General features: G+C 38.8%; 1 protein-coding gene across 1 annotated transcript; it reads left to right on the forward strand.

Moving 5' to 3' along the window:
• Positions 1-11,372: 11,372 nt before the first annotated feature.
• On the forward strand, positions 11,373-11,797 carry MS3_00010927 (uncharacterized protein; the record flags this gene model as incomplete). The annotated part of the gene is made up of 3 exons (XM_051219338.1): positions 11,373-11,568; positions 11,605-11,644; positions 11,776-11,797. The coding sequence occupies 3 exons, from the start codon at positions 11,373-11,375 to the stop codon at positions 11,795-11,797; spliced, it is 258 nt and encodes an 85-aa protein (XP_051066600.1).
• Between the last annotated feature and the right edge of the window lie 33 nt (positions 11,798-11,830).

An 11,830-nucleotide genomic window follows, 5' to 3' on the forward strand; every position in this document is an offset into this window, starting at 1 on the left:
TCAGAAAAGCACATTTTACTCAATGAAAGCAAGCTACGTTCTTCTTTATATCGAACAAACCCTTTCTGAATCATTCGTATTAAATTATATCACAACAAAAACTCTTTATCTAATTTAATTGTTCTAACGTAAGAAAAAATAAATTATATCAAAAGTAGAAAAGACCTCAAGTGGTACAGCCTGAGCTTATAATCAAAGGATTTCATAACGCGAACTAGCTTTTCTTAACGTCAAGAATAGTGTTAAGTAATTTCAACTGAGATAACCAAGATTCAGTAAGGGTATCTGTTACATCATTGATCTCTCTACCCACCGACATATAGAAAACAACCTGTCTCAATCTATATTGAGGCCTTGACACAATAGGCTGACTGGTCTAACCTTGAGGCTAGAATCGCGTGGGTTCGAAGTGAGACTAACTGCCTTAGGTAGAGAGACGAAAACCATTCTATCACCTGATTGGCTGACAAGCACGAGAGAGAGGGAAGACGAATCAACTGGAACACTTCATTATTTATTCCCGACTCTGATTCACTCACTGTCCATTGAGTTGAGTCTTGATAGTTAACATACTTCATAGTCCACTTGCAGGCAATAATCAACAATTGTCAAATGCTGGACGTGAAGCGAATAAGCATCATTCAACAGTGTTTCAGTACAAGTACCTTTTAAACAATGATCCCAAACTCAATCCAATAAGTACGTGGTTACCTTAACTTTAAGAGGCCAAATACCTCACAATTGCTTCATCACAGGGTGGTGATCAGTGTTACGTGTGTCAGGTCCTTCTTAATGCAGATCAAATCCTATCGGAAACATTGCAGCTTAATCGATAGCACTGCACTAAGAAGGACATATATAGTTGTTTTCGCATAAATGTTCTGATGATCACAGGTTGAATGCCAATCATGACTTTTTGTGAGAATCTACGTGATGAAGAGTTAAGGAGTACGAAAATCTGGAACGCACTTACAATTGAATGTTTAGTATATTCGTATTTTCTAGCATTTTCTATTCATCTAGCGGGCGAATGCCGCACATATCATCATACGTTTTACTGAAGATTTCATCTCAACCTCTAACTTTCAATTCATTTACTTTCTTGATCCTGAAAGTTGAGCAGGACCTCAAAAGCGCGTTCATAGATGACACATGAAGATAGCCTTAGATCATAAACATGAAGTCCTTGTTGAAAATATTACTCTTATATTCAGTATTGACACATTAAATAGGCGGCAAAACGAAAGATTTAATACATTTATTGAACAGTAAAAATAAGATGATAGTCCTCACATAAGAAGGATGCTCATCGACCGCTTGATGGCCGCATTCCTTCCAAATGGACCACATTATTGCCTGTAGTGGTATTTATCTTAACCATACCATCCTAATAAATGCACATGTTAACCCAGCTTATACATGCATTGCATGATATCATATCTATGCCATTTGAACTTAACAATTATATGAAGTGTCTTTAACGCTAGCGTATTTTTAGCGAGTTAGTTTTCTACAGGATGGGGTCGCTAACCCCATGCTCAACCCTCCCCCTCAGTGCTTGGGACCGGCAGTAGCCCTAGAAGGGCTTCAGGTGGAGTGCCTTTATCACTTTCCACAAAACCCACCATATTCGTTATTTCTATGTGTATTAAAGTTAACGAATTGGGCTACCATGTTAGTTGCCTAAAAGACACTGAACATAGTTAAGATAACAAATTCACTCCATTAAGATACTATATTACTGCACAGGTATAATAACTAAATTATCACCTAGTTGTTAGTCAAACAAGTATTTGAAATAAAAACCCTGGAGTCTACTACTAAAATTAACACCAAGTGAACAAATATTTTTGGGTAGCAGTTTCTAATATGATCAGACACCTCGGATCCGTTAATGCTACAAACGTCTGACATTTCCGAACCACCTAAAACAATAATGCTCATTTGTCACTAGCCAATCCACAATCAACACTATAACAAGTTATTCATAATGGTTTCTGGATTTCATCATGATTGATAAGATTGGTGAAACTATTAGCAAGCTCGGTCGATAAAATGACCTATAATTGTCATTAAATAATGTTGTTTTCTCGTGATTATACTTAACTTTTGTAAATGAATTCAGCATGTTTCTCTATTAGTTTTTCATTTGGTAAACATCTTAGAACCTCGTCAGTATAAGTGGGGGTTTAGTGACAAGATCATTCACGACAATCATAAGTATGAGCAGTCGCGCAAATCCTCTAAAAACTGGAAACGTTACTGTCGAATTTGATCCACCACTGACAGAGGTTCATGTCGTTATCATAGACATGAGTTTAGAGCTGTACTTCACTTGCGTTTTTCCTGATAATCATATAGGCAGCACCTACTGCTCATCATCTAGTAAAGAATCATTTAGAAGGAATCATCGCACTACACTAATATTTATGTAACATAACTTACTTACGCCTGTTACTCCTCGTGAAGGAACATAGGCCGCTCACCAGCATTCGTCATCCAACCCTGTCTTGGGCAATCCTTTCCAGCTCCTTCCAGTTGTTATTCATCCTTTCCATATCTGCTTCTATTTCCCGAAGTGATGTGTTCTTTAGCCTTCCACTTTTCCGATTCCCTCCAGGATTCCAAGTTAGGGCTTGCCTCGTCATGCAATTTGACGATTTGCGTAATGTACGCCCTATCAATTTCCATCATCTCCTGATTTCTTCTACAGGTGGATGCTGGTTTGTTCTCTCCCACAAAAGGCTGTTGCTGATGGTATCCGGCCAATGGATGTTGAGTATCTTGCGTAGACAACCATTTGAGAATACTTGCGATTTATAAATACTTGCACCTTCTTGATGATGGTTGTTGTAGTTCTTCAAGTTTCAGCTCCATACAGTAGAACTGCTTTGACATTCGTATTGAAGATTCTCACTTTGATATTGGTTGAAAGTTGTTTTGAGTTCCATATGTTCTTCAACTGTAGGAATGTGACCCTTGCTTTGCCAATCCTCGTCTTTACGTCTGCATCTGAACCTCCTTGTTCATCGATGATGCTTCCCAGGTATGTTTCATTTTATCAGTACCTGGAAGGTTCTTATTATTCTTTTGGTAAGCTCTGGCATGCAAAGGTCTCACCTTGATTCTGGTGAGAAAATAGTGTAGTGCTATTCAATCCAACCGCACGACCCTCGAAGCAAAACATGAGATATTTGAGAAGCTTCGTATTCAGCATTTAACACGGAGAGAAAGCCATTAATCGTGAACTCATGAACAATTAATCAAAATGGCATGGCTTGGTCATGAAAACATGGTGACCCCAAGCAACCTCATATTCTTGCGTCAAATATATTACTCTCTTCCTAGATCAAATGTGTTCTTCAGAAACGATAAGCATCATATTGCTGATGGTCACGATCGGATGAATCCGTGTAGACAATGATGAGAGTTCCATGTAAGGTTTTATAGATTAGGTAGTTGCATAATGACAAACCTACAGCTTTGGAATTTAGTCTATTATTATGGTAGAACTAAAATCGAATAAGACCATAATTCTACATGTCTTGTTTGTTATCCCTGGCTTTGCAAGAGCTAGTCGGAGAGCTTTTTGAGGGTACAGATGGTCCTTCAGTTCTGGTATTGCATGTATCATCCCTATTTACACATAATACACTAAATTAAGTTTTATACGGTCCTGGATCCCTGCTATTTGTCGGAGGAAAGTGCTGGTCAGTTGCATGCTTGATCAGAACAGGCTACAACCCGTAATTAGAAAATAAACCTCCACAAACGATAAAAACATTCATTTACCTGATCTAACAGGCAAGTTATCACGCGATGACGGATCCGTGCAAAAAATAAGCATTAGGACTTCAACAACAACAAAACTTCAGTGAGTCAGCATGGGCAAGGTATAAACGGTAATCCCTTTCAAATCTGTCCGCCGTTTCGTTTCAACGACCTTGAACGCGCTGACTGGAAGCGGGCATTCCGTATTTCAATTGCCGTGTGTGTGTTGGGTCCTATGAGTATTAAATGTTTCCATATATAAGTCATCTTTTGATGCATAATAAACACTAAATAACTGCTAAGAGCATTAACTGAGTATTTTCTGTTTTGTAGTGCACACTTTAGCTCTGTTGTTCCTTCGAAACTTGATCTGTGGTCCTAAGTGCTGTAGTGAAAGTCAACAGCTATATATAATTTGTTGATAAGGTCCGGAAAACAACGTAAGAAAGATAAAATAACGTAAAAGGTTATAGATGCGCATAGTTTTTGTGAGTTAAGACGAAATGTCAACTGAAGGGTAAGTCCTAAATATTTGTTGTTCTTCCTTCAGTTAATTTTTTTCAAGGAATAACCTTTTTTTAATAGCTATTGTATGTTGTATCTAGTGCTTCATGCTCAAGTGAAATTTCAGTGAACGTAAGCGACGCGTTCCAACGTATTATGCTGAATAAGAGATTCGGAAGCTGGATTGAATTAGATAATGCGCTAAAGGATTTCCATAAAGTATGATGGGATAAATCTATGTTTTCTCAGATGACCCATACACACTATGTTCACGCAGAAAGTAGATTGTTGAAGGATGTGAGATATAAATACTTGTCCGTAGTGTTTCGTTGCACGTTTGGTCGTAAACGTAAATCAGAAGGTCTGAATGTGATTAAAAAACCGTGAGGACTCTAACTAATGTGTTACCTTTAAGGTCTAAATTTTTAAATTGCCAATCGATGTTTCGCGTAAGATTGGAGGGTCAACAATACGTTATAAAATCTTACAACATGACTCACAACCATCCGTGTACAAGTTCGTGGATGGTTTGTGATCCGTTGAGTAGACGATTGTCATCAGAAGAAAAAGAAAACTTGAAACCAGTTATATTGCACTGTCAGTCGACGGACGAAGTTATCGAAAGTATTAAGGGAAGAACAGGTAAGCAGGTGACCGCTGCTGATGTCAAAAATATGAAAGCTGAACTCTCCACTGGTAAGTGTATATAAATATATTTCAGGTTGGACTCGGAAGCAGGTATTGCAGATGATGCGACAAAACGGTCAAGTTAGAGAGCATGCATACAATTATGATGCTCCACAGCGTCTTATACCCTTGCTGAACATGTTGACCCCATTCGCAAGATCCAAAGTGTTATACGAACTAAAAAGAATGCGTTTCGTTAACTTAGAATATGAAAGCGGCGAGTGGTTGTTTATGCTTGACCGCGGACAACATTACGAAGTAGATGTAAGTATTTGTGAATGCAATTGTAGCACGTTTAATATGTGTCGATATCCGTGCCGCCATCTCCTGCTGGCATATATTAAAAGACGAAGTCTAACAGGTAAGCTATTTAAATTATAAAATATAAACTGCATAGCTCATCAACTTCTTAGGTGTTGCTGTAGATGGAAATTAGACAATACGCACAATTTACAAAACAACACAGTAATTTCATTACGGAGACGAAGTAAAGAATATATACAACTTCAACGGCTCCAAAGAATGTGCAAACAACAAATTGTTGAGAAATATGGTGAACGCTTCGCGAATCAGGTGGAGAGAAAAGTCTACAATTTTTACTTAAGAATTATAAACAGCTAGACAGCAGGTTTACGATTAAAAGTTCTTTGTGGCTTTATTTTAGACCACTATTTATACAACTTGTAAACTTATCTTTCCACTTTAGTAGTCATGAAAAATCAATAAACTTTTTCTCATTTTTTGTTTTCGTCTTCTTCGTACTTTCATGGGGAGGTTTACCAATCGCTTTAACGAATAATTGTGTGTGAAAATTAAGAATTTGTACTACTGTATTAGTTACGAACTGTCGTTAGAACTTAGCGTTATATCGTTGTTCATTGTCAGGAATCAATGAGTCAAATAAAACAATAATGCGACTTCCACGTAAAACCTTACAGATTAAACAACCGCCTTACATATTTTCCGTTGTCAGATTACGTCCATTATCAAATTAGTATTAGTATGGAACTAGACAATTTCATGCAGCTAGTTCCTTGATAAGATGGATTACGTAACCCTTAGACCACCCTTCCACTCACACTTCTTTGCTAAATTATGTTAACTCTTCAGATTGTCTTCACTTATCTTATTAGTTCTTAATTCAATGATTTATTCATTACATCTAGAATTATCACACAATTTATCTTATATGCTTCTGAGCTTCACTCGACTATTACACCACCCATCCTTTATGTTCCCTTAAGTCTAACACCAAATGACCTTTGACCTGTTCAAGCATATACATATGTATAGTTATTATTGATAACCTAGGTCATTCCAATTCTTTGCTTTCTATTATATTTCATACTATTTCTTCCCTCAATCTTAAATTATAATGCATATTCAGTTGTATGCAACTTGTGAGAAACCACGAAATGTAATGCAGTCACATGATTGTGCGTCAATATTTGTTTTGGCTTTATTTAGACCATAATTATACTAACTTACAGGATTTATAATATAAAACACTGCGTATGGTTGTTATATTTATATTTAAATAATTCATTAGATGAATGAGCATAGCAGTAGGCAATATAAAACAGTTATCGTAAACTTGTAAACCGGTTTTCCACACGATCTTCCGTAATCCTAAATTCCATAAGCTTCATACTATTCTGAAAAACAACAAATCCGTTTTGAGACAAACAATTAAACTTTGTTCTCAGTATCATATTCAATAAGTTATTCAAATAGCAAGTAACAGACTGTGCCTATAAGTCTTTTATTAACAAGTAGTGACATTCATTCATAACTTCCTAAGTAACACAACAACTGTATTACCGAAACGGAGTGAAGAGTATATAATAACTCATTTGTGAACCCTATAACAGACACGTCACAAATCAGTATTAACTAAAAAACATGGTTGTGTCACCATTCTCACAAGAAACACCGATCGTTTTATTCATGAAGATTTTGTTCCTACTTGATGTGGTGTTATACACTATTACTGCAGACATTCAGAAAGCCGCTGGACAACACTATAAACGTCAATTGTTACTCACATAATTTTTCTCAGATACGTTACATAATTATGTCACTTCAGTACAAAACAATGGTACCTCTAATGGATATAACTTTTTATGGCTAAATACAAACAAGTTATATAATATTCACAATTAGGTTAACGCTTTATTGCTTCTACTTACATTTTATAAACAACTACCGACATCCATGTTCACCGTCACCGCAATCAAGGAGGTGAACCATATGTAAAAGATTTTACGGTTCATTTTCATGAAAACTCAATCTGTGATGTATTTTTTGACTAGAAACACGGTGAACTTTACTTGCTTGAGTTTGTATTGTTACAAATAACTATATTAAGCTAACTTCAGATTTACTTACGTGGTGAGCAAGAAATACGTCAAACTGCCAATAAATTGGAATAAAAACTATGTTACAAGCACTAGCAATACAGAAATTGATGTGTCATGCAAAAAAGCCTGTTAATAGCTGATAAATAACGACACAAAAAATCCACGACAATATGTTCAAATGGTTCAAATGGTTGTGGACGGAATAGAAGAAGCTTTCGCTTAACAGGCTTCCGTGTCTAGTAGCAGGGGATCACCAAATCCTCCAGGCAGGAACCTAGGTATGTTAACAATAAAAAAGGAAAAGAAATTGGTAAATCATAATGTGATGCTGTCCTTGGTCCTTAAGAACAGGTCAAGTTGCCTCTTGAAGGACTCCTGAGAAGTCGCTTGGACTAGCTCGGCCGGCAGCGAATTCCAGCTTTTGACAACTCTTAAGGAGTAGAAGTTGTGTCTACATTCCGTCTTGCTATGTTGTGTTTCCAGTTTCTGGGTGTTACCCCTTAGATTATTATTCGAACTAAGCTTAAGTAGGTGTTTAAGAGGATGTCCAGAAGTGTTAAGAATACTATAAGCCATTAGTAAATCACCTCTAAGACGCCTATATTCTAGTGGGTAAAGGTCTAGTGAACGGAGGCGTTCTTCGTAAGGCTTAGATTTGAGTCCTCGAACTGATTTCGTAGCTCGCCGTTGGATACGTTCCAAAGTGACCTTGTCCTTATGGAGTGAGGGGGGGAGTACTATGTTTCCGTACTCTAAATGGGGACGGATGAAACTATTGAAGATTGTATGGAAAGTTCGTCCGTCAAACTGTCCAAAAATGCGCTTCAACGTTACCAGTGCAAGGTTTGCTCGAAAGGCATTTTTATCACAGTTAGCGTAAGACTTTAAGTCATGGGGCACCAGGACTCCTAAATCTTTTTCGACTTGGGATACTACTAGAGAGGAGTTTCCTAAGTTGTAACTGTAGTTTGCGACATGTCGCAGATGGACTACTTTACACTTTGAAGTGTTAAAGGTAAGTCCGTTATCGTCTGCCCAACTTTGAAGTCGCGTCAGATCCTCCTGAAGTGCCTGTGTATCGTCTTGGTTGCGTATCTCTCTCCAAAGTTTCACGTCGTCGGCAAAAAGTAGTAAGTCTGACGTTACCTGTTGAGGAAGATCATTTATGTAGATCAAGAAGAGAAGAGGCCCTAGTACTGAGCCCTGGGGGACCCCACTAGGACATTCCATAGCCTGAGATAAAGTGAAATTAACCCTAACCTTAAAGTGTCGATTTTTTAGGTATGAAGTAAGCCAATCGATTAGGGGTGGTTTGATACCTAGTCGTTTGAGCTTGTTGATAAGACACAAGTGGTTAACCTTATCAAAAGCTTTTGAGAAATCAAGGTAAATGACATCAACCTTTCCCTTGCAATCGAGGATGCTTGTCCATCTGTCCACCGCAGTCAGCAGGTTGGTTATACAAGAGTAACCCTTCCTGAAACCATGCTGTTGGGGTGAGAAGAAATTTAAGGACAGTAGATAGTCATTTAAACCGTCGCATATCAGGGACTCCATGAGTTTTGAAGGTAATGACAGAAGAGCCACCGGCCGATAACTTGAAGGTTCATTGCGTCGACCACCTTTGAAAATTGGTGTGATGTGAGCCAACTTCCAGTTTTCCGGTAATTTGCCTCGGCTAAGCGAGTGTGAAAACATCACGCTAAGCGGCGTTGCCAGGATTGAGGCTGCCTCCTCAGTATGGCAGGATGAACCATATCCGGGCCAGGAGAAGTGTCAAGTCTTAAGTGCTGCAATTTCCGGAACACCAAGTCAGCGCTTAGGTCCACTTCAGAAAGTCCTGTGGAGTTGGAGATGAGACTGTCGTCAATAAAGTTGATGTCAGCCGGTTCAAATGTTTGAGAGTAATGGGCCGCCAGAAGGTTAGCGGCGTCGCCATCGTTGTTGGTCGGGCCGTTAAGACCTAGCAGTTGAGAAACTCCTGTTTTGGCTTGACGAAGAGAGGCTGCATAACGGAATAGGCTTCTAGGGTTAGAGGCGAATTTGTCCATAAGCTTTGTTTGGTACTGAAGCCCGTCTTCTCTTATAGCCTTCGTGCATGTGTTCCTGATATGTTTGTATTGCCTATACGCTCCATCGTTATTAGTTCGTTTGTATTCCGCCCAACAGTGCCGTTTGCGGCTTAGGAGGCGAAGGGTACGGTTCTTGATTACTGTAGGTGGCTTGAAGCTTTTAGGAACCGTTTGAGGAACTGAATGGTCTGTAGCACATAAGAGTGTGTGCAGTAAGAAGTCCCAATGACCATCCACATCGATTTGAGGGTGAACATCCCAAACCACCTGTTGTAGATAGTCATGTAGAGCTGGCACATTCAGCCGTTTAAAATTCCAACGCAAATTATTGTTGGGATACCTTAGCTTAGTTTTGATGACAAAACTGAAGGCTATGACGGCATGATCGCTTTTTCCCAGAGGAGCCAGGATTGAGAGGTTGTCGACTAGGAATTCTTCGTTAGTGAATACACAGTCTAAGCGCGATGGTGTCTGACTGTTTCTCCAACGAGTTGCCGACCTCACATTTTCATATAAGCCCAAGTCATCGATGAGGTTGAAGAACCGAGCTTCAATTGAGTTGTCGCCTCCAGTGTACGTGTGTTCCGCGAAGTTGACTCTAGGGAGATTAAAGTCCCCTAGAATCAGGATGTGTGTGAAACCGAGACGGATAGAGCGGGATAGTCCTTCCAGCATACGACTATCGTACTCGGTGTCGGCAGTTGGCTTCCTGTAAATGACTCCGACTAGACGTGTAACGTGTGCGCGAAAATCCCTGGCTTACCCGCTAGTCCGTGCCGTCAGCATGTATAACATCAAGGTCATGCTAACATACCTTTTATCGTGTATACATATCGGTTTCCCATTTTCCACCTGTATAATAAGAAGCCCGTCTTCCATACGGTCGTTCGAAATTTCAGGAAGGATGTGAAAGTCAAAGAGTATTGGCGTGATAATTAGCCAGATTTGCTACAAATGTATTGTACGTCATACATCTCAGTTCACCACCTACGGTTAAGTTTAACGCTCAGAAGAGAGATTATCCTGAGAACTTCTTATCATGCCGTTAGACCTAAAATTTCAGTGAAACTTGTTGTGGGTGTCATGGTATCAAATCCAATGTGTTGTCAGGTTTGTTAGAAAACTTCCTAACCGTCATTGATCACTTAAAAGTTCGTGGGAGTGTATAAGTGCAAGAAAGAGATCGGTAACTCAAATGAGAGTCCACAGCAGGTTGAGAATGAGTTTCCCAGTCACCTGCTGTAGATTGACCTGCAAAGCTGACACATTCAACCGATCATAAAGTACTGTGTTTATCACAAAATTTAAAAAACTTGAACAAGAGAGGAAGCGTTCTGCACGTTTCCATCTATCATTCTAGAAGGAAGTCTGAGACCGGTTTTTAGAATACACGTACAAAGTAGTCACGGTAAGGATCCAGGATACAAAATACAACTAACACAGAAAATATTTCACTGCATTCCCAAAATTAGCTGGTGATAATGGCATGAATTTCGATGTTCAAACACGGGAAATCAAATCAGACATCAAAATCGTTAAAAAGTCCGTCGACTGAAAAAAATCATGTACCAACATCGTAACCTTTGCGTAAGCAGCAAAAATATTGACACTGGAACACCAAAATTTGTAAGAAGACGATGAAATGACCTTAACAGGACCCATAATAAAGAAACACACACTTCAGCCTCAAAGACACCGGAAATCAAACATATCCAGCCACTATGTTTACAAAAAAGTTCTTTGTGAGCGTAATGAAACTACAGGCACGACCGTCACTTTCAAAGAGAACGAATAAGAAAATCTAAGACTTTTTTCCGGATTACCCCATTAACCATTGTTTTCTACATTGAGTGAATAAAATAAACATGCATTATATTCTATCGTAACCAAGACCCATCCCCTATGATCCAGACACTTGTGCAAGTCTGAAGGCCATAGAATTACAAGTCAGATTTTGAAGATTTGCGCTACTTTCCTGATGGAAAGTCCCCTAGTTGTGGCGGTCCACGGCCCTTTAAATCATGTTTGGTTATCAGAAAATGGACTGGGGATCTATAGAAGAACAACTGCTTCAAATGAATCCACTCACAATGAGATACTCATTGAAAATGTTAAGTGGGGCACGTCAATATACAACGATGAGTTTATGAGACGCCTTGCTAAAAGTTCCTTTGGTAGGTTAAGAATATTTTAAACCTAATTCTGAATAGAGGTGTTTTCAGCACTTCAAAAATGTTCAGAGCAGAACTCGTAAGTTTGGTTGTTAAAATATTCCCCTTCAGATTTATCACCCACAGCATTCAATACAGAGCTGCCTTAGCTGTGTGTTCAAATGAAATTTTCACATTTCTAAGTAATTTAGCATATCTTATTCCTTTCAGAACTTTCGGCAGGTTCGGATGAGGCAAGGGCAGCTCATCTAATTGCCCAAGGTAA

Source organism: Schistosoma haematobium, chromosome 4 (genome assembly GCF_000699445.3).
Source record: "Schistosoma haematobium chromosome 4, whole genome shotgun sequence".
Taxonomy (NCBI): Eukaryota; Metazoa; Platyhelminthes; class Trematoda; order Strigeidida; family Schistosomatidae; genus Schistosoma; species Schistosoma haematobium.